The sequence below is a fragment of the Thamnophis sirtalis genome, unplaced genomic scaffold, assembly GCF_051295495.1.
Source record: "Thamnophis sirtalis isolate CommonGarterSnake01/CBP01778 unplaced genomic scaffold, rThaSir2_p1.2 scaffold_5, whole genome shotgun sequence".
NCBI lineage: Eukaryota > Metazoa > Chordata > Lepidosauria > Squamata > Natricidae > Thamnophis > Thamnophis sirtalis.
The window spans coordinates 118,753,472-118,777,146 of NW_028261385.1; the positions used below are offsets into that span (position 1 = coordinate 118,753,472).

Consider the following 23,675-nt stretch of genomic DNA (forward strand, 5'->3'; position numbering starts at 1 on the left):
CGCAATTGCCCTTCCTTAACGCATGCGCACTAATACTTGCGGAGAAACCATGAGCGCCCGCAATTTTTGAATTCGCACGAACGGCCGATCTGGAGAGGGAGTAACCGTAGAAATAAAAACGGTGAGTTCTACAATGGGTGGGTAGCCTGCATTGTGGCAAAACTGGCATTTCAGTAGGGAGTTCGGGAAGAAGAAGAGCGCAGGCTTTCAGCTGCCGCGGATTACTTTTGTAGGATAAATTGCAATGTACGGTACTCCCGTGCGGCGTTTGAAAAGCGAATGGATTTATTGGGGCATTGAAATATCGATGCTGGCATTAGGTAGAATAGCCTTATAGCCTAGTGGCGTTTTCAGCCGGGGAAACCGTATTCAAAGGACAGGTTTAAGTAGCGGTGTACTTCGCCATCTTTGGCTGAATAAAACATAGGGGTTTTTAAAATTTAAATTTGTTATGAACATATATAAGTCGCCCACCTCGCCAAGCGTCAACTCTAGGCGACTTACAATAAGTAAAAGCAACAGAATAAAGCATTAAAATATTACAATAACAAATATTGACATTAAAATTAACTTTAAAATTGAGAAAGACTGCCAGCTGCCGAACCTCACCAGGTTCAAGGTTGATTCAGCCTTTCATCCTTCAGAGATGGGTAAAATGACTTAGATTGTTGGGAGCAATATGCTAACTCTGTAAACCGCTTAGGCAGAGCTGCAAAGCACCGTGAAGCAGTATATGAATCTAAATACTTTTTTCTGGCTCTTCTCACTGAAGCTGTTCTCACATAAAAATGTGATTTTGAAGGCTGGAAGAGATTTGATTAGCTGTGCAAGTTAATATCTAGTTTCCTAGTTAAAAGCTGATGCAAAAGTATTGCCTGCATCCTGAGAATATAAACTGCAGGTGATATTACCTTTGATCATCAATCTTGCACAATCTGGTATTAAAAAACATTCCCAACTGATATATTGAATAGATGTTTAGAAAAAATAGAAATCAGCTGTAATGGTTTTGCTCAATGCAGAAAATGTCTGTAAACTACTTAGAGAGGGCTGTAAAGCACTATGAAGTGATAAATAAATCTAAATGCTTTTGCTATTAGCCACCTGGAGTCCTTCGGGTTTGGGCGGCATACAAATTCATTAAATCTTGAATCACCTCCAGCAGCTCCATTTTTTTTTTGAGGGGGGGGCAATTGGCAAGCCCTTTCAGAATGTTGCCAAAGATAACCTGTTGTTTACAAGGTTGCATAAGGCTCCAGTGTCTTTGCTTTGTAAAGTGGGCTATGTTTCTGGACCCCCTAAATGGCACCGAGGATCCTATTCCCCACTCCTCATTAATATCATTGGAAGTAACCAAGACAGGCAAATGAAATGCAAAACGTGCAACCTAGGATAATTCTTGCTTCAATTTAGGGGCATTAGGCAGCAGAGTTTCTACTGGAAATTGTTATAAGTAGACTTCTGTGACCTGACAAGCAGAGTCAATGGGCAAACCAGATTCACATAGCAACCCTGTTACTAAACTGCAGGGATTCACTTAACAACTGTGCTAAGAAAGGTCGTAAAATGAGGCAAAATTAACTTAACAACTATTTCACTTTTTTATGTCATCTTTTTATATATGACTTAATAATACCTTCCTATTCTTTTTTTGCTGATATAGCTGCATGACTTTATTATGTTAATTTTTATCTAAAGGACTAGAATTTCATTCTAATACCCAGTCCTATATGTGTTTACTCAGAAGAAATTGCCATTGATTTCAGCAAGATCAAATGAGCAGGTGTAAAATTGTTGTTAAAATTCCGCTTTTACAATAATACCATTTTCTGAGCATAACATGTGTTGGAAATATACAAGTATATTTTCAAGATACAACAAATATATGCAAAGTGTTGATTTTCTTTTCTTTTTTTCCTTTTTTGCATAAATAAGACCATTGGAAAAGCACTAGGCATTGTTTATAATTACTGTATGTATTATTGAAGTAGATTGGCCACTAGGAGGTATAGAAGCTCTACAGTGAACATGCTGAATAGTTATTATATAAAGGACTCAGTACTTTTGAAGTGTTGGTGAAAAGAATGGTGCTGTAGCTATATATATTTGTGTGTGTGTGTGAACACATATTTTCTGTCCCGACCTTTTATTTATTTAATTATATTGTAAAGCAAACATTGCAGAGGCTAAGCTACCAGTTGTAAGATGAAGTACCTATAAGTATCTATTTTTATATAGTTGGCTGAGCTATTGAAATCTTTATTGGACATAATGTAGTAAAACAAAAGCTGAAGGCATTGCATGAATATGAACTTTATATAGGGATTTCAGTTTTGATTACTGGTCTATATAAACAAAAATATAGCAAGACATATTGCTATATGTCATCACATGCTCTTTTGCAATGAATTAACCTCAACATTTAATGAGTCCTTTGTACTAAATGTCCAGAAAAAATAATGAAAAATTTGTATTGTATTCCAGAAAATTATACGTTGCTGAGCAGTATCAAAAGATGAGAATAAGATGTATCAGCAACTATCATAGAAATATGTCCTAATATAAAGTAAATGCTGTTGATCATTATTGGGGCTTTACAATGATTTTGCAGTGTATGCAGTGTATTGGGGCTTTACAATGATTTTTGCAGTGTTTTGCATGGCACTTGGTCATTTGAGGCACATGCATTTCCCAAATGCTCAGCACAGCTTCTAGGATTTTTCAAATGAAGAATTGTTTTACTTTGCTGAAAAAGTTATCTGTGTTGGGTTCAGCATGTGCATATAAGTGATATGGGAAAGACTGGAAACAGCTGGACCAAATCTTTCAGAGGACCTAGTTGTTTGGGGGAGGATGCTTTTCTTGTACTGCATGGTTTGAAAAGTGTTCTTCAGATCCTTTGCACAGCTCTAATAATAATTTACGGTAATGCATAATTCTAAGTTTATCTAGTTGGAAGTATACCACAGTGAAATTATAAGGCATTAAGGGAAATAAAATAAAATTCTATGGGTAAAGATGGTATTTGGTAAAGATAGGATTAGAGAGAACAAACGTTTTCAGTATGAGAATGATGAGTGCAATGATTATCTTAGAAATAAGACATTGTGGAAAGTTATCACCCAGCCCTCTCCTAGAAAAATGAAATATCCTAGGAAATATTGAAATGGCAGATAATATTGGCCCTTTACCCAATTCACCACATGGCATCTGAGAACTCAACCAAACCTGGATTCAAAATACAGCCTAGAGGTTGCCCCTGCATGGCCCCATGGGAGTCTGACAACCAATCAGAATACAAGCTCAAGATCAAAGGACAGAGAGGGCATAAAACCAGGGACTCAGCATCTCAGGCCTGCACTTGTATACTGTTGCTCTTTAATTTCACTGTAAAAATAGGACAAGCTGAATATATTAATAGATAGTAGAAATACACAGAAGGGAGGAGTAGAGGGAGAAGAAAGAGGGGTAGAGAAGGTGGGAGAGAGTTTGGAGGGAGGGTGAGAAGGAAGGGAGGGAGTGTACCGGGAGAGAGGAGTGGTAGAGGGGGAGGGGAAGTGGGGTAGAGGGGAATGATGGAGGGAAGATGGAAAGTTGGAGGGGGGGCGAAAGAAAGGGTGTATGGAGGGTCGAAGAGGTACATTGGGTTTCTATTTTGGGGGGTATTGTTGACAAGAGAAATGGCTGTGTTTATTGTTTAATGTTATATGGCCCCGGTTTTGCACAGTATATATGTGACTACGAAAATGAAAATGGAAAATAAAAAACACATTTAAATAAAATACATAAAAAGATTACCATAAGCTATCATGCAGGTTGATAAGCCAAGTTGTATAGAGCATACATTTTAAAAAAAACTGTTGCCTGTTTTTAAAATATAAATGTCGTGTTTTTCGATAGCAAGAAATACTGCTAGCTTGGAAAATGGAAGAGGAAGAGGAAACAACGTTTCTTGATGGTATTATTTTACATTTCTTATCTATAAGAACCCTGAAAATGAATATCTAAGACATATTAGTATTTATAATGCGGTTGTTTCTATTTATTCTTGCCTCTTGACTGTCTTTACCCAGTCCCACAGAATTTGGGACAAAACTGGGGCAGTGATCGACAAAAGAAAATATTTGCCATGTTGACTTACAGACATTTCTAAAAATCTGTTTTCATTCTGTCTTTATGAGGTACTGAGTGTAGACTAATGAGGAAAAAAATGAATTTCAAAAATAGTAGAATCAGGCTGCAGCATAGCAAAATTGACAATAGTGAAGGGTCTGAATACTTTTTGAATGCACTGTATACATAGGTTGGACAATAAGAAGAAAATTCTCATACAAATACATTGTTATTTTAAAATCTCAGGGTCCTTTACATCAAATAACTAACTATATGAATTGAAAATAAGTAATCATACATAGCAAAATAAATTTAAAGTATGTCTCAAACTTCAAAGCAAATGATAGAAGATAATGTTAATTTTGTAAAAAAAAAAATTCACAGAACAAGTTAAACTAACAAAACCAAAGAGTCTTGTGTTGTTTTTATTCTTGGGAGACTTTAAAAAAATCATTTACCTTTCAAACACATTAGGTAGTGTCCTCCCTTTCCTTGATAATCCACAAAAGCTTTATGAAATTTTTCACTAATGGTGCATACATTTTTGAAGCTTTTTCTTTGGCACCCTATCAGAAATATAACTAAACACCTGATATAGTTATAAAACTATTATTGGAGCAAAAACCTATATAACAGTAATTCTCCATGTAGAAAATAATTATTTCCGTGCTGCTATCCAGCACTACCTTCGTTTATCAAGTTTTAAATGACAAATAGTTATTGAATTGCATGGTCTCACTCAACATTGAAATAACATCTATATTTATTTATTTTGTAATATCTGTTATAAAATAAGATCTCGAGGATTTCTACAAGAATGTATCATGATTTTCTGGTACAGACATCATGTAACTGCAGCTGACAAGTAGACACGTGAGCTGTCATTCAGCTCCACCGCACATGCATGCATGCCTCCCACCAGCCAACTGGTTGTTGAGTCTGCTGTGCATCCACGGAGTGCATGCGGGGGGAGTAGGGCACGTACATGAGAGCCGTGTGTGCATTGCATTTTGGGGGTTGGACACACGCTTTGGGCACTTGTTTCGGAAAAGGTTAGCTATCACTGTTCTATACTTTTTGTTGGTTGTTTCCTTAGGATTGTACTGCAAAAACGCTGATATAAAAATCTAACCAAATCCTAATATTTTGAGAACCAGTTCAGGATTTAGCCACATTGGTTTAAATTTATTTGTTGTAATTTCCCTAGTGTTTATAAAGGAAATCTTTTACTGAGTAAATACTGCAACATCTCACTTGAATTATATAACACTAAGTATTATAACACTAAGCATAGCAGTCTAACCAGATTTAGATGAAAGTCTTCCACCATTCTTACTTTTTGCAGTTGAAACAGAATCTCCGGAAACAAAACCCAAGATAGTATCTTCAAAACAAAAAGTGAAATGCCAACGACTTCCAAAGAACATTAAAAAGAGTCTAGAATCCAAAATCCATTGGACAATAATGTAAGTACTCATCTCCTCCCTTTTAGGATCAATAAATCCAGTTGTCATTAATAATATCTTCTAAGTAAAAGAATTTAGGAAATTAAAAAAAAGATATTGATTTGATTATTAGCTGGATTTTTGCAATTCTGAATGGTTTCTTTAATTGCACAATAATTTTGATTGCACTGATTTCACCTAAATGGACACCTCTGAAATGCAGTTCTGGTATTTGCTGGATTTTTGGCAAAAACAAATGATGTCTTCACTTGCACAGTAGTTTCAGTTGCACAGAGTGCATGTAAACACACATCTGGAATAAAAAGGAATTGGTATTGATTGCTAGCTGAATGCTGGCACAATGGTTTCGGTTGCACTTCTAATTACATGTAAACAAATACATCTGGTGTTACATAACATCAACACATATAAATGCTAACAATTATACAGGAAATTTTCAAAAGCAGAAAGCAAGACACAAATCAATCCTGTTTACACTGAGAATATCTTGGTGTGCAAATGATTTTGTGTCTGCTATTAACACTTTTTCCAGGCAAAGACATAAAAGCATCACATAATGTGCATATGGGTAAAAAATGTTAATATATTATCTGTCTTTACAGAGCTATTCTCTATGAAATTACACAAGATTACAATGAAACTGAAAAGCACTTGAATATCCTCAAGGAAAGGTAAAGAAAACACTTAAACAATAACAGCCCAAAACTCCTGACAATGTTCATCCAATGTTAGGATAATATAAATGCTTTGAATTCAATAAGTTTTATCCTCAAAAAAGATTTAAAATAAGTTGTCTGCAGTTAACAGTGTAATACAGATATTTCTTGAGTTACGACAGTTCATTTTGTGATGATTTGAAATTACGATACTCCCCGCCCCAAAAAGTACTTACGACCCTGTTCTGAAGTTATGTATATTGCAGTACCACAGCAGCCATTCATCCTTCGACTGACCGCATTGACCCTGTAACATGCACCCTGCCTACGCCCCCCCCCATCCCACCCCCACTGGACCTGCTTTGCTAGCCCCCTCCTCCGATTCCTCTTCTCCTCACGTGTTTCTAATCGCTCGCTTACCTTTCGAAGAGCTCTAGAGCAGGCTAACTCATGGCAGAAAAATGACCACCTTTTACTCTGATACTGGTGAAGCTGTAAGAATGTGAGATCTAAGGAAAACAGCTTCATCAGCTTCTGACTAAAAAACTTGGGTTTTCTGCCACAAAGCTAGTGTCCCTGCAAACCTTGTTTGGTCCCAGCCTGGGCAGTACCGCAGCAGCCTTCTGCTTGTAACTGGGTGGCTAGTTTGAATCAGCAGCTTCAGGGTTTGTTGCATGAAGGCAGCGGCAACTAATCAATGCAGAGCTTGTTTCCTTTGTCTCAGGCTGAACTGCAATCTCTGTCTCTTACTCAGATGCTGGTAAAGCTGTTTTCCTTAGATTTCACCTGTGCAGAAGCAGCTGGGCAGGATGCAGGGGGGCGAAGCAACTATGGCTACCCCAAGGGATCATGAGATATCTCAGTGGATGTGGGGGGAGGCTTTGGGTAGTTGGAAGCAGGTGGCCTGTTCCAGCACTAGGTCCCCCCATGGTCTTTCCCAGCCTGAGATACCTCATGTGCACTTAACAACCTGTGCATTAGATTAACGAATGCATTAGGGAAAGCAGGGAGTCCCAGATAAGGAACATGGGATAGATCCTGGGAGGCCACGCAAGAACATGCATGAATGGGGGAGGGCTTGGAGGGCTAGATACAACACGCAAGTTTTGGGAGCAAGTTGTAGCCGTGCAGAAAGGTTGGCGAGTAGATTTATGACCTTCCCGTCATTTTCCTCATTGACATTACTTGTGAGAAGCCAGCAGGAAGGATTGTAAAGCTCCATAATGTGACCATGGGGTGTGGGTTGCACGTCATAAATGTAAGTTGGTTGCCAAGTGCCTGAATCTCAATCACCATATGGGAGCTATGACATCTGGAACATTGCAATTAGCTATAAGTATAACTAGTAAGTTCTAAGTTCAGGGTCATCACAATTTTAAACAGTCACTGAACAAGTGGTCAGTAAGTGAGGACTACCTATATACATCAAGTAATACTACAAATATGGGTTTCTTTTCTTACATCATTAATAACCAAGTAATAGCAATCAAATTGAAATGGTGTTTCTGAAATTCCTCTGAATTCTAAATATGCTCAAGAAAGCCTGCACAAAAAACAGAGGGTAACTAGGACTTCGCATGTTATTTACACCAGTGGTAGTCAACCTGATCCCTACCGCCCATTAGTGGGCGTTCCAGCTTTCATGGTGGGTGGTGGGGGTTTGCTGTAACTCTGCTTTGTAAATTTTATAAAGTAAAGTTACTTCCCTACTTTATAAATCACCATTACTGTGGAACCTGTGGGCGGTCAGAAAATTTTACTACTAACAGAGATACAAAAGTGGGCGGTAGGTATAAAAAGGTTGACTACCCCTGATTTACACAGTGCTTCTTAATGTACCCTGAAACTATTAGTTATTTTTGGAGCAACTATGCCACATATTGGGTCAAGTTTAGCTTGTCACTGACTGTCTGGTATTAGATTTTTTATAAATTATTTCTTAATGTTTTTCCATGTTTATAGGAAAAATCATTAGAATGTCATTGGTTCCTGAATTTTAATATTTCTGCCTATAACATCTAGAATCAGAATTATTGCCAATTAGAACCTAATAAAACACATTCAGCTTATTAAAAGATGAAAAGATAAAGAGAAGTAACATATTTATTTGAATTGGTATGTTAGTGCATATGTTGAAATGTTGAACATTCTAGTATGCAGCTATTCTCTTAAGCGTTTCCACTCTTAAGCAGGTGTAGGAAAATAAGGTATACAGGTAGTCTCAACCTATGACCAGAATTTCTATTGTTAAGCAAGGTGGTTGTTTAGTAAGTCATGCCAGATTTTACAAAAAATTTTTTGCCACAATTAACTGAATCACTGCAGTTTCTAAATGAATCATGGTCATTAAACAAATCCAGCTTCCCCTATTGAGTTTGTTTGTTTGAAGCTAGGTGGGAAGGTTGCAAGTGATCTGGAATGCTGCAACCATTTGTGCTGGTTGCCAAGTGCCTGAATTTTGATCATGTTACTAGGGATACTTAGAAGTGTGAGATTGTAAGTGTGAGGATTCGTAAGTCACTTTTTTCAATGTTGTAACTTCAAACAGATGCTAAACAAATGGTTATAAGATAAGAACTACTGTGTTTTTCAGAGTATAAGACGCAACTTTTTGTCCCCCAAAAGAAGGTGAATATCTGGGTGCATCTTATACACTGAATACAACATTTTTGGCCTCTTGAAAACGCATCCCACACACCCTGTTTTTTGCAAAAATTGACGCACAGAGGGTTTGGGAGGCCTGCAAAGTGGGTCTGGGGAGGGAAAAAAGAGTGAAAATTGGGCCAGTTTTTTTAAGAAAACAGGGCTGTTTTTGCCCTCCCCAGCCCCCAGGAGCACTCTACAATCCTCCCACATCCTCTTCACAGACCATTTTTGCTAAAAACAGTCCCAGTTTTGCCTTCCCAAACCCCCACGTGTCGCATTTTTGCCTTCCCTGGCCCCCAGGAGTACTTTGCAGGCATCTCAAACTCTCTGCATGACCCTTTTTCACAAAAAACAGTGTGTGCAGAGGGTTTGGGAGGCCTGCAGAGTGCTTCTGGGGGCCGGGGAGGGCAAAAACTTTTTTTAAAAAAATTACCTCTTTAAAATCGTGGTGTGTCGTATACTCCGGTGCGTCTTTTAGCCTGAAAAATACGGTAGCTGCACTAATAAACAATCTATAAACCTGGCTAGGTAACTAATGGTATATGTGAATGACCTTGGGTGATTCACAAGGTGAAGAGCCACAGCCAGGGGAACAGTTGAATAAGAGGCAGCTAAGATGGTCATAGGAAACATTTCAAAAGGAACCATTCCTAGTTTCTTGAGCTGTGAAGGAGAAAAATGCTTTGAAACATACAAGGTTCTTTTAAAATAACCTTACAATAAAGAAAAATGAATTCATCTGGACATGTTTCCAATCTGAATTACTTTGTAAACCTGATAGTAACTTTTAAGCATATGTTAGAAAGAATTTGTAATATTATAAGCTGCCCCCAAACACTTTTTGTGAGAATGGTGGATATTTAAATTTGCCAAATTACAAAGTTTTCTGAATTTTATGCAAATTGCTTCAGCAGGATAAATAACTTTTTCTATTTCTATATAATACAATATGTATTAAGGGACCTACCCCACCATCTCTTTGATATTCTTCTGTGATTGCCAATATGTGTGACTTTACTTTTTTTTTTTAAAAAAAATCAATTTCTTTCATTAAATAATATATTGAATTGCACAATGCTATTCTTAATTATAAGAAAATTCTAATCCTTGCATGGTCCATATAGGTATTTTCAGGGGAAAATGGCATATATTAGCTTAAGCCATAGCGTTTTCCCTTAGTTTTACTTCAAGTAGATGTTTGAACTAAATAAGTGTGGTCTGTAACTTAGGGTTATATTGCTTTAACCCAGTAGAATACAGCTTTATCACTAAGGCAAAGGCCTACGTTATATGTTGACTTCAAACATTTATGTGTGCATACTGTCACTATTCAGATAAAGACATGTTGCACTAATTGATATATAGATAGCCCTTGACTAACAACTATAATTCAGCATGGTAATTATGATTATAAGTTGTGATGGTCATAAATCAGATCATCATATGACTGACCCAGTTTTTCCAGCAGTTATTAGATAAACACCATGGCAATTAAGCAAACTCATTGTTTGCTATGGGTGATTTTTGCTGGAAACTGGAAGGAAACACTTTTTTGGCAAAAAAAAAAAAAAAAAAGTAAATTGCAGTTACATCACTGAGGCCACAAATGGGGCTAGTTGCTGAACACCCAAAATGAGGTCACATGTCTGAGGGGGTGTCAAATTCTTGTTGGGAGGGGGCTGTTGTAACTTAAGCAATTGGTCATACTCAGTTTTGGACTTGACAGTTTTCTCTATGGGCCAAGTGCTTTACATTTCTTTTGTTGATGTCAAAGATCAGAGATGGTGGGAAGCAAATATATTACAAATTGAAGAACTTCATTGATCTTCAACAGGGAAACATTTTTAGCACAGTAATTTTAACGCTAGTATCAAGTTATCTCATTTGGTTTGATATTTTCATTGCATGATTTCATATATTACAGATAACCATGATAGTATTAACATAAAATGATAATGTTGTTTAACAATTTACTGAAGGCTTCTGAAATGTATTGCAACTTTGGAAGTTCCTGTGGATGAGCTGAATTATCTGAGCAATGTACAAAAGGTTCTAAAAGAAGAAAACAAAAAGTATATTTTAATGGAAGAAGGATTGCAGCATCTGGAGGTAAATAAGGAAGAGAAGATGGATTTTAAGAATTTATATAATACATTGTGTGAGTAAATAGTTAATATGATATCCTAAACAATGTTCCACAAATGAGATTTTCCCATAGCTGTGTTATACAAAATCAATGAACAATCTTGCCTGACTTTCATATATTATTATTACTACTCCAAGCATCTGTAACATGTCATAATAAATCTATTAATCTTCCATACATTGCAAAATGTCGTTGATACATAAAAAGGAATATCACATCATTACTGTAATTTTACAAGATTTATTCATGGTTTTTGATAAAAGACCTTTGAAGGATGATGTTAGAACTAAGTTTGATATTTGGAATAACATAATGAAAAACAAGCCACATTGATCTTTTTCGATGGAGAAAAGGCTTTTGACAATATGCATTTGGCTTTTCTTAAATATTTGGAACTCGTGAATTTTGGACAAAATTTTATAAAATGTCTGAAATTGATTTTACTTCACTGAAGGCACAAATAGATATTAATGGAGATTTAACTAAATCATGTGAGCCACTATAAGCAACAGTAAAATGAAATTAAGAAAAGATTTGATGATAGAAGGATATACTTATCAATGTTTTTTTATATCAGAAAAGTTTAAAATGCATAAAAGGTTTTATGACCTTGAATGATGTAAGACTAATTTTGAATCAGAACTATGTACTAACAATGAACGTGTTATTGCTAAAATGTATGAACTTCTGTTGAAATGTGAAACAGAAGAACAAGTGAAAGAATGTACAGTATGTTAAAACAGGTTTAAAAAATTTTTGATTACAAAATATAAATGAATCATTGGGAAAAATGTAGTTGAAAAAACTGCATTTACATTATCTTCTAATCTTAAAGAGAAGGTTTATAAATGATGTATTATTGGTGCTTGTCATCAGACAAATACTCTAGAATGTTTAACGGTACTTTAAATCTTTTTGGAAATGTGAATGACATGAAAGAACATTTTTATCATGTCCATTGGATGTGTAAAAAAGCCAAAAATGTTAACATACAAATATATTGTAATATTTTTACTGTGCACTTTAGATAATTGATTAGCAATACATTCATTTATTTCCTCTGTGTGTTTGGATGGTCTGTAGTATACACCTATGCCATACACCTATGGCAACGTCATTCTTTTTTTCTTTTACATTAACCCAAATGGATTCAAGAAGAGTTTTTTCCCCCTTCATTTCTGTAGAAGTGTAGTTATCTGTTACATACAATATAAACTCACCTCCTCTTTTGTCAGGTCTGTTTCTTTTGAACAATTTAAATCCTCCTAGCAGTACATTCAAATCATGGGTTTAATCTCACCAAAGTTTCAGTAATGACAACAATGTTATATCTGGCCTCATGTACTAGGAGGTCAAGTTCACCTTGTTTGTTCCTCATACTTTGAGCATTAGTAAATAGGCATCTGAGTTCTTTTTGACTGACTCTGCATTTGCTTCCTATATCACCTATTTCATATTTGAGTTTTCCTTTCTTCTCACCATGATTGAATGTCTTAAGGTTTATGCTTGGGATTAGGTTCTAAAGCTTGATCTCCCTCCTCTTCCAATTTTAGCTTTAAACCCTTTGGATAAGCCCAGCCAGATGTTTTTCAAACATGTTCTTCCTGGTTCTTGTGATGTGTAGCCCATTTCCTGCCAGAAGCCCTTCATTAAAGTAATGTAGATTGGTCTAGGAATACAAAGTTATCTAGACAGCACTATCCATTCAGCCAGTGATTTGCTTCTAAATTCTCTGTGCCCTCATTGGGTTTAAATGCAGGTTTTTATTTCTTTATTCGTTTGATCTTTTGTGGTTAATGCTGAAATATTCAAGGTTGCACTATTTCACCTGACATGTTCCATGCTGTTTTTCCACCATTCTCAGCTGTTGCACTGTAAGTCTTTCTGCCATTCCGTTCCAACGCCTTTCTGTTCTGACACCATGCCTTCTCCCTCTTCACCTTTCTTCTGTTTCTTTAACTTGCTTAATTTTATCTTATATACATGTTAACTTTTCCTACCTTTTCTTCATCTTCTCTACACTACGTTTCTTGTTGCACCCAATGCCGTGCTGCTGCTGCCCTTGAAAAACATATTGTGTCATTTGCATCTCCTGCTGCCACTGGTTGCACTTGCCAGTTGTGCCTGCATTCTTGTTCGCCGGTTGCACTCGCCAGATGCATCTGCTACCAATGCTGCTCAGTAAGCATCCTGTTGCCTAGTTGCGACTACTGTTGCACTGGTCACACTCATAGTTACGCCTGCCAGCTCAGCAGTAGATGTGGCTGCTCACTGATTGCGGCTGCTACTGCTAATTGCCTCATCGGCATTGCTTTGCTTTCCTCCCATACCCCTCCTTTTCTTCTCCTGTCCTTCTCTTCCTGTTCCTCTCTTTCTCCTTCCTTTACTTCAAATTTAACTGTTTGAACTTTAGTTCATCTCCTCCACCCCTTTCCCTCATGATGGAGCATCTTCCTCAATTATTAGTGCACATGTTTTTAAAGGCTAAAGTGTAATTAAAACCACAGGCTTCTGTTTTGGGACTAATGGATAAGCAACTGGAAACATAGTTGACTTCACTTCCTTGAAAGACAATACTTACATTTCTAGAAGAATTTTTTTAAGCTTTTGATAAAGTTTATATAAAAAATGTTGCATAGTTCCTCCTTCTCAAAGTAGAATAGAAAACTAAATTTTGAAACCCAAGGTGCTGCATATGTGAATCCTTAAATGACTTTTTTTATTCTAGTTTACAAATTATAACTTGTAAATTATAACTTGTAGCATAATTACAAATTATATATTAATATTTCTAATATCTATTTAACAGGAAAAAATTTCAATACATTCCATGTAATGAGAGAAGAAATATATTATATAAACTTTATGACTTATATAAAATTTGTCTTAATTCTAACACAAATACAGTATATCGTTACTTTAAATACATTTATTGTCATCCTCTTTCATTTTAACCATAGGAAGAAATAACCAAAGATGTCTCAACATTACATACAGTGGATGAAAAAATGCAAATACTTCAAAAGAAAATAAAAGCATTAAAACATGAGCTGGCAGCATTAGAAACAGAAGCAGATCAGGTATTTGGGAGCCAGTGCTGGATTTATTTTTGGGCAGTAAGAATTATACAAGACTTACTTTTTTCTTGACAAAGCAATTTGAGAAATGAAAATACAGTCTCTTTTTTCCAGAAGCAGATACAGGTAGTCTTCAATTTACAAGCAGTTCTTTATGGCTCTTCAAGTTATTCCAGCCATTGTAAAATGTTGTGTATTGGCTGCTTGGCAACCAGTTCACATTTATGACTGATTGCAGCATCCCACAGTCACATGACCACAATTTGCAATACAGGTAGTCCTTGACTTACATTTAGTGACCATTCAAAGTTACAATGGCACCGAAAAGAACAACTTAGAATTGTTTTTCACATTTACGGCCATTGCAGCATCCCCATGATCACATAATCTAAATTTGGACACTTGTATTTATGATGGTTGCAGCATCTTGGGGGTCTTGTGATCACCTTTTGTTACCTTCTGACAAGCAGAAGTCAATGGGGAAGCCAGATTCACTTAACCATATTACTAACTTAACAACTTCAGTGATTCATTTAACAATTATAGCAAGATATGTAAAATGGAGCAAAATTCATGTAACAGCTGTTCTTGATTAGCAATGGAAATTTTGGACACAATTGTGGTTATAAATCAAGGACTACCTATTTTTTTTGTTAGTTTCCTGCACCCATTTGGGAGAATGTATTCAGGTAACAGTGTGATTCACTTAATGATTGCCATTAACATGATTATAAAATTGAGTTTGGTCATGTGGGTACCTTGATTTAACATTTTTTTTCCAGTCCCAATTGACTATCTTTATGGGGAAAGAATTAAACATTTGGTGTTCTATATCAACATTAATTGTTTTCTCCGTTCTTTCCAGTTATTTCATAGAGATACTAAACATGACCTAGGTCTTCCTGGTCTTTCAGTGGAATATTTCAAACTACCTACTCTTCAGGTGAGTAATGGCAGTATGTTTCAAGTCGCTTGTCTTGAACGTATGCCATTGATTGAATAAAAAATATTCCATTCATTTTAATTTCATTTTGTACTGTTACACTTTCTATTTTATAGAATGAGATTTTGAAGATTGGAAACCCACACGCTCTTCTTGATGACATGAATATCATTCAGCAATCAGATGAGATGAAGAATATGATGGGATTTCTAGAACAATTATATGAAAAGGCAGACCAGCGATGTACAGAAGAACAATGAAGTAGCCTATATCTTTAGTTCCTTTCGTCTTCCAAGGAAATATTTGAAATAAATAGTTTCCCTAACATGATTTGCATTCTGCAATTCTCCAGTGACATTGTGAAAATTTTGGATGTAATTAAGAAAATATAATCTATGATTTTATTCGGGTAAAGATATCAAGAGATAGACTTTTCACTAACAAGCTAATCCCATTATTTTGACTAACTACCATTAAGATTTGATGCAAAACTCTTCATGTTGATCAGATGACAAAATAATTTTTAAAAGCCTTTTGACTAGTATTCCACATAAGGCTACTTACTACTATGTAGTACGAAACAGAATTTTTTTTCCTGTTTTTGGGTTGTAGTTTCTTTTTGAATATGCTAGTATAATTTGCAAGGAGATCTGATGCTTGAGAAACATGTACAAATGCAGATAACAACATTTAATTACTTCATTGGCAAGCTGATTTAAGCATAAACAAGTTTTCACTAGAGACTTACGGCTCAGTTAAACTCTGAGCTAATGAGCAACAAGTTTCTGGCTCTGAAAAATCAAAGAGTAGTAGTTTATTTTTCCCCTGGAACTGGATATTTGTCATCTGCAAATTTTTGTGGATGTGGGTAAAGAATATAAGCTGCTTACTTAGGAGGCTAATGCTCTAGGATTCTTAAATATGTTTTTTTTCTTTCACTCTTTCTTTCACCTGTAGCTGCAGAGTATTATACAGCAGGTTAAGGTATCTTTCTTCACTTGGAATTGTATCTGAGAAAAAGAGAATGAGTGTCAAAACAACACTATGCTCAACCAGCATTATTATTTTTTGGGAACCTATAATACTTCAATTTCCAGATCTTAAATGGAAAAAGCAGTTGCTTCTTCCATTTTTGTCTTTAGAAATAGGTCTAGGGGGGAAAGGTGGTATTAGTTTCAAGAAAGATTAATCATTATGTCATTCTTTTAAACTGTTGTTGAATGAGTTGCTCACTTGGCCACCAAAGGTAAGTCTTTACTCCTTCCAGATGGTGGTGGGAGAAAATCTTTAAAATGGACTGGGCTTATTGTGTTGTTCTCTCTTTAGATATCAGGCAATATCATTAGTTGCTTCAGTTGTATCCCGGTTAATACTGAACATTAAGATGTCCAATCACATCTAATGAAAATGTTAATTTTATTTTTATATTTAAAAAGATCAATCTTGTATATAATCAAGCAATAGACCTGCTATTGGCTGTTGCCTGTCCTTTGAAGTATAATTGGTTCTCATGGATATTGAAATTAATACTTAAAAGTAGGAGAAGCCTAAATTTGAACTATTTTAATTATAGAGTATCATTCTTCACTCAGATTACCATTGAAAGAAAATAATACCTGATTCTCCTTGGATTTAAGAACAAGATTAGGCGATAATTTTTTTTCTCAGGGTTGTATTTCTCTCTTAATTTTTAAGGGATATTCACTTTTGAAAAATAAGACAAATTTCTGTAGTTATCACCTTGGCCTAGATATCCTTTTTCCTTTTTTTGAAAGAGTTGTATATATTAAAAATAAACATGCTTTTTTGATAACAGCCCTAAAGAATACTGTGTTGTCAGTGAGGTAAAGAGCCGAGGTGGCACCGTGGTTAGAGTGCAGTACTGCAGGCTAGCTGCAGTTTGGCAATTCAAATCTCACCGGCTCCAGGTTGTCTCAACCTTCCATCCTTCTGAGGTGGGTAAAATGAGGACCCAGATTGTTGGGAGCAATACACTGACTGTAAACTGCTTAGAGAGGGCTGTAAAGCATTGCGAAGCAGTATATAAGTCTAAGTGTTATTGCTATATCTTTGTAATTTATTTACATGTTTCTATGAGGAAAACCTACAGTAGTCTGGTTCCCAGAGGTAAAATTTTATGTATGGTTATAAGGGACATCAGAAGCTTAAGTAAAGGAGGCATGTTTGAGAGACAGATTTTAGCTAAAATGTGTAAATAAATAAAATATTATAAATATACATTTTCTATAATAGAATATTGTATTTTAATTTTCAGTCTGTGTGATATGTTTGTATTTGGCAATGATTTTATAGCTTTCTGGGATAAAGATTTAAATCATTAGTATATAGACATGTAAATTGTCAAGGACAATTTGGCTGTAGCAGCTGTCTACAAAAAACAAAATAATATTGCCATAAACTAATAAAAAAGGTGTTTACTACCTAATAGGAAACGTACTGCTTTTTAAAATGTCAATTTAGCTTAAACATAAAAGTTTTAAGTATAAAAATTTTCTATAGACATAAAATTACTTTAGATTGACCACAACAATCGTCCTATATTCCAAAATAAATGATTCTAGAAACAATTACCTATATTTCTGTAGGATACATTTTTACAGGTGTTTTATGAGTTCTTCTTTGAAGTTTCTTTTCCCTTTTAACCACTCTATAAGAGAAATATATGTGACCTTTGTTTCTTTTCTTTGGTCCATACATCACTTCATGATCACTGCTGAAATCTGAGGCACAATGAATTATATGGGGGTGGGGGTGGCTTAAGGAATAAAATAAATTTAAGTCTCTGTTACGCTTGATGTATTTACATTCATTGACATCCCTGTCTCACACTACCTCTTAAACACTCCAATCAAAGTACCACTAACTGCAAAAAACATCCTCATTCCTGTTATATTTTTAGATGATATAGATGTAAACCATGATCCACAAAAGATTAAGTCAGGCAAATAAGATTGTGAAGAGATAGAGTTGCATACAGAAATTTTTCCCTGACAAACATATAAAAGAAAATGGGTATCAAATATCTGAAGCTGAATGTTTTAAAGGCAGAGAATTTACCTACTTTTCACAATTATGCACAATTTTGAGAATTCTACAGTAATGCTTAGAACTAAGAATGACTTCATTGTATTGATTAATAGCAGTTCTTATTTAAAGTATGTCAAAACATTTTATTGCAATAAATGCAAGAATAATTGCAGAGGTGGATATGTGTAACAAAATACACACAGAACATGTATGATTTATTCGGCCAATATTTCAAATCCCTCCTCCAAAAGTGGAGCTAGTTTCCACCCACCTGGTGACCCATCCTAGAAGGTTTATATAATCTGAAGTGCCAGTCCCTCTTCATGTTTTGGCTGTGTTCTCCGTCTGTATAATAACGCTGTAGAGTCAACTCCAGGTATGTGAGGACAGCTCCAGCTATCTATGAGAATTGGGATTTTGGTCTTCGAAATGATTGTCTAGACAGATGAATGCATTAAGTATTCAGTGTTCCCTAATTTATGAGTAATTTCTTTAAATGGATAGATCTTTTTAAAAGTACCTAATTTTGAAATGCAAAATTTCCAATGATTTTCTTTTTACTACCTATAATATACGTTCTGCATGCAGGCAGTATAATTTCTGTGTTTCTAGCTTGGAACTGTTTTTTACATGCACTCTTCCACTATCTCAGTTCAAAGCTGCTATATATATTTTCTTAGTATATGGCAGTGATGGCACCCAAACCCCCAAAATGCAGTGCGCACAAGGCTCCCATGCACATCTCCTGCTCCCTATGCATACGCAGCAGAGACCTCCTGCACCCACTCACCCCACACATGCACAGCAGAGACCTGATGACCAGCTGGCCGGTGGGAGGTGCATGCTCGCCCTGGAACTGAACCAGGGCAACGACTCACATGCCCACAGAGAGGGCGCAACGTGCCACAGGTTCGCCATCATGAGTATATGGTATTGAGTTTGAAAAGCAATATAGTTTAAGACTATACAGGATATGGTATTTTTTCAGCAATAATGCCTGATTTTTGTTCATTGTGTATTGCTTTGGATAGCCTTTAATGAAGGAACTAATATATTCAATACATAAACTCAGAATCATACAGAATTGACTAATGAATGGAAAAAAGGACATAAAGCAATCAATAAGTGCTGGTATAAAACCAATAATGTAATGTTCACTGGGAATTAAAATGCTGATTGGCAATTACAGGTAATCCTCGACAGATCATTAATGATCGTTCAAAGTTACAACATAACCCCACAACAACAACAAAATGTATGACTATTTCAAAGTAACAAATTCTACAGAAACCACCCAGTCATTTGCCCTTATGAATGACCAGATGGCTTCGGAATTCTTTGCAGAGATGCTGCAGCATGCCCCACCCCCATCCTGCCCTGCTGGGTCCCCAAAGGTATGGGCTTTGCCCCTCACCAGATTTCAAGTGGTCCTCTTGCATTCCTCGCACACTTATCTTCTGAAGATCTGCAGAACTCAGGAAACTGGGGAGGAGGAGGCCACATGGGAGGATTTACACTGGCTGGAGGGAAGCAAAAGCAGCAGGATTTCTTCTCAGTTGTGCTATGTGACCTGAATATCTTCAAAAGATAAGTGAATATGATTGGGTGGGGTCTGGAGGAGGCCCATAGGTCTTTAGCAAATCAAAGGGGCAGGAGGCAGATCATGGGATATCTCAGGGTGGGGGAAGTCTCCCAGAGTCACCTGTGCCAACGCTAGGCTTCCCCAGTTTCCTCCATCCCTGAATCACCCCATCCTCTACCTAATGACCCATGCACTTGACCCATGCAATCATTTAATGAATGCATCAGGGAAAGCAGGGACAGAGAAGTTGTTAATTATATGCTTCATTTAACATAGTCCTTGAATCCTGACATGAATGGGCTGACTACATTTAACGTAGTCTTTAATTCTTGATATGAATGGGACCTATGACATTGCTGTCGTGTCAAGAACTACTTGTACAGGTAATCCGGTTTATCCACTGTAAAGCCTTGGTTGGTTTATTCTTGAGGCCACCGAACTCCATAAGATAATTTGTGTCTGATACAGTGATACAGTTGGTATTGAATATTCAGAGCCCTCTTTACAGTATTAGTAAATGTAGAAACATCTTTACAAAGAATTTAAGATAAAGTTCATATTATTTAAGGCAATGTTAATCTTACAAAGCATTGAGTAATATCTAGGAATGCCATTTGTCCAATCCATCGAAGTTCTCTTTTTCCCAGATATCTCCTTTTGTACTAGGTTGCTGTTAAGTGGGCAAGTGAAGATGTTGGTGCTTAACTGTTCCACAAAACTACAGATTCTAGAACAAATGTTAAAGAAGAATTTTCCTGAATCCCTCAAGGTAATGTAGATAATTCAAGATAAAATATTAGAATACATGAAAAGATCAAATCAATCTGTTTTTATTTATTTGTCACATGTATATAACTACTCATCTAACAGTGATTCTGGGCAGCATACATAATAGCCATTAAATACCACAATTTAAATTTTAAAAAGATAAGAAACAAAATCCCTATCATACAGTCATCTAGCAAGCTCTATTCTATCATGGGATCCCCAAGCTTGTTGGCAAAACCACATTTTGAGGGCCTTCCAGATGGCCAATGCGATTGAGGTCAGGCTTACCTCAAGAGAAATTATCCACAGGACGGTGGTCTAAAGAGCAAAGGCTTTCCTCCTAGTTCTGCTCAATAAAACTCAAGCTGATGGTCCATAATATATCCCTGAACTGATAAGATGATAGATGTAACTGGGGGCAGGCAGTCCCTCAAATAACCTGTCCACACACCATGTAAAGCTTTAAATTGGCCCAGAAGTAAATTTGTAGACAATACAGCTTGCAAAACAGAAGTATAATGTGTGCAGTTCTTGGAGCACACACAACTGCCTATGCTTCTGCATTTTGTAGCAGCAGAAGCTACTTCAAGAGCAGCCCTATGTACAGCATGTTACAGTACTCCAGCTGGAAGGAGTCTGTGGCATGAATAACTGAAAGTAGAACTTCCCAGTCCAGAAATGGGTGTAACAAGTGCAGCACAACTGTGCAATGGCCCTTCTGGCTATAACTGCTACTTGTTCTATGACCAGGACTCATGAATCCAGAAGAAACCCCAGAGTGTACACTGGGTCTCTTTGTCGCAATGCAAACTCATTTAATGATGATAAATCTCCGAATACAGAAGGCTTTAAAGCCCAAAGCCCCTTAGTCTAATGAGGGTTTAATTGATATCTGACGTTCCCCATCAGTCCTTAACAGCTTCCAGATATCAAAATAGGACATCAACAGTGTCAACTCATTAGGGATGAAGATAAGCAGCTGGTGTGATGCCACATTTCATGGCAATGAATGACCTAATACAGCAGCTTCATCTCCATGTCAAATAGGAGTAGAAAGTACTGAACCCTGCAGCACCTAACAAAGCGGGCCAGGAGCAGGAACTTTTGTGGTATTGGACTTCACGGGCAGTGGGGGCATCAGAGTATAGAGACAGGTTAACATAGGCAGATGAAGCAAGTTGAAGCATATTATGTAGTCATAAATATGAGGACTGCTACTGTAAATGCTGGAATTTTGGTCATGTAACTATAATAGCTATGATGCCCATTACTTCATGGATTGAGTGTAAATCTCATTAGTTCAGCACTACTGTAACTGCGGTCACTAAGCAAATGTGTTCCCTTGAAACGGAAAACAGTAATTCAGAAAGTAGAGGAATTCGGTAAAGTTGCAGGCTTAAAAATAAAAAAAAAATAAAATGAAGATAATTACTAAAAATCTTACACAAAGGCAAAACGAGGAATTATAGAGAGTATTGGAAATACAAATAGTGAAAAAGGTAAAATTTATTGGAATCTGGCTAACAGCTAAATGTTCTCCTATAAAAGAAGATAATTATTCAAAATTACTACAACAAATACGAAAGGACTTGGAAAATTGGGCTAAATTACAATTATCGCTGATTGGAAGAATTGTGACCATAAAAATGAATATCCAAGCAAAAATTTTTATTTCTATTCCAAACAGTACCAGTAAAATTAGGAAAAAGTTTCGTGGAACTAAATAAAATAATTTTAAAATTCATTTGGCTGGGAAAAAAGCTAGAATAAAATTAAAGCTACTACAGGACTAGAGAATCAAAGGAGGATTTGGCATCCCAGATTGGAAGCTTTACTACCAGGCAGCAGCGGTAACATGGCTCAAAGAACAGATAGTACTCCAAAATAAAAGAATATTGATGATAGAGGACCATGATTTAGAGCTGGGCTGGCATGCCTTTATCTGGGAGGGAAAGAGTAAAGCCCATAAATATTTTCAGAGACACCAGGTAAAAGAGCTTTATTAAAAATTTAGATGAAAATCAAAAGAAATTTCTACACAAAAATTCCCAGATGGATATCAACTATAGAAGCAATAATCTACCCCAATGTAATAGATTTGAACAGGATATTGACATATAAGGAGTTATTGGATGGGCAAGGAAAACTTTAAAATTACAGGGAATAGGCTGGTGGCAGTATAGATTCAAAGAAGATATAAAAAGGATTTAGAACAGTACGGATTTCAAAAGGAACAAGAAATGGACAAAATAGTAACAGGAACAGAAGAAAAAATGATTACAAAAACATACAATTGCCTTTTAAAATTCAAAATGGAGGAGGAAACCATGAAGGAAACAATGATAATTTGGGCTAAAATCTTCGGGTACAATATTGAATTGGAGCACTGGGAAAAATTATGAGGAAAAAATTATAAATTGACAATGTTGGCATCATACAAGGAAAACATCTACAAAATGTTTTATAGATGACATTTACCCCTGGCGAGATTGCCCAAAATGTTCCTAAATTGATCTCCAAACTGTTGGAAATGTAACTACCAATAGGGGACTTTCTATCATATGTGGTGGACATGTCCAAAAGCCAAAGAATTCTGGAGAAAAATTCAGAAATGTTTAGAAGAAATAACAACAAAAAATTGACATGAAGCCTGTGCTGTTTCTTCTAGAAATAATAATAATAATAAATATTAATAAGGATATCCAATATATAATGCTTCATATAATCATTGCTGTCAGAATCTCATTCGCCCAAAGTTGGAACCAAAAAACCATTCCCTCAAATGCACAGTTCATAAAAAAGATGATGATCATAAAAATCAGATCATAAAAAAGAATGCACAGAGATGGACAAACTAACAATAGAACTAAGAGATTGAGAGGAAAAAATCTACTACAAGATATGAAATAGGTGGTATAACTGGCTTAAAAAGAGATGTAAAATCAATGCATAAGGAATACATAGTAAACACAATAAAAGGAGATGGCATATACTTAGAATGTAATAGAGATGGAAATATTGTAAAAATGAGAAAGTATGAAACAAAGAAGGTTGAGGTTTGTTTTATTTATATGCCGCCCTATTCCCAAAAGGGACTCAGGGCGGCGAACAACTCAAGCAGGAAAGGGAACACACAAATACAAGACAAGCATTTAAAATAGCCAACAACCACACCTGTCGAGAGGGGAAGGGAGCTCATCAACCCCAGGGCTGCCGACACAGCCAGGTTT

The 23,675-nt window shown here is 36.1% G+C and overlaps 2 protein-coding genes across 2 annotated transcripts in view; both read left to right on the top strand.

Annotated features, from left to right (window-relative positions):
- The first annotated feature begins 17 nt into the window (after positions 1-17).
- Positions 18-15,591, top strand: CENPQ (centromere protein Q). The gene is made up of 8 exons (XM_087716782.1): positions 18-121; positions 3,901-3,958; positions 5,459-5,579; positions 6,182-6,250; positions 10,861-10,990; positions 13,988-14,107; positions 14,970-15,047; positions 15,164-15,591. Exons 2-8 carry the CDS (start codon positions 3,925-3,927, stop codon positions 15,305-15,307), a joined length of 696 nt encoding a protein of 231 aa, XP_087572908.1. The 5' UTR covers positions 18-121; positions 3,901-3,924; the 3' UTR covers positions 15,308-15,591.
- GLYATL3 (glycine-N-acyltransferase like 3) overlaps positions 15,592-23,675 on the top strand; it is a 21,977-nt gene continuing 13,893 nt past the window's right edge. Inside the window, exons 1-2 of the mRNA XM_087716781.1 lie at positions 15,592-15,849; positions 20,323-20,446. Coding sequence (XP_087572907.1) covers positions 15,818-15,849; positions 20,323-20,446 — 156 coding nt within the window. The 5' untranslated portion in view covers positions 15,592-15,817. The remainder of the gene's footprint in view (positions 15,850-20,322; positions 20,447-23,675) is intronic.

What these genes read in the sequence shown, in the direction of transcription:
- CENPQ (XM_087716782.1), top strand. Translation starts at nt 3,925, where the DNA reads ATGGAAGAGGAAGAGGAAACAACGTTTCTTGATG. An exon ending in AAGGATTGCAGCATCTGGAG is followed by an intron (nt 10,991 to 13,987) that starts GTAAATAAGGAA and finishes TTTTAACCATAG; the next exon opens with GAAGAAATAACCAAAGATGT. An exon ending in TCAAACTACCTACTCTTCAG is followed by an intron (nt 15,048 to 15,163) that starts GTGAGTAATGGC and finishes TCTATTTTATAG; the next exon opens with AATGAGATTTTGAAGATTGG.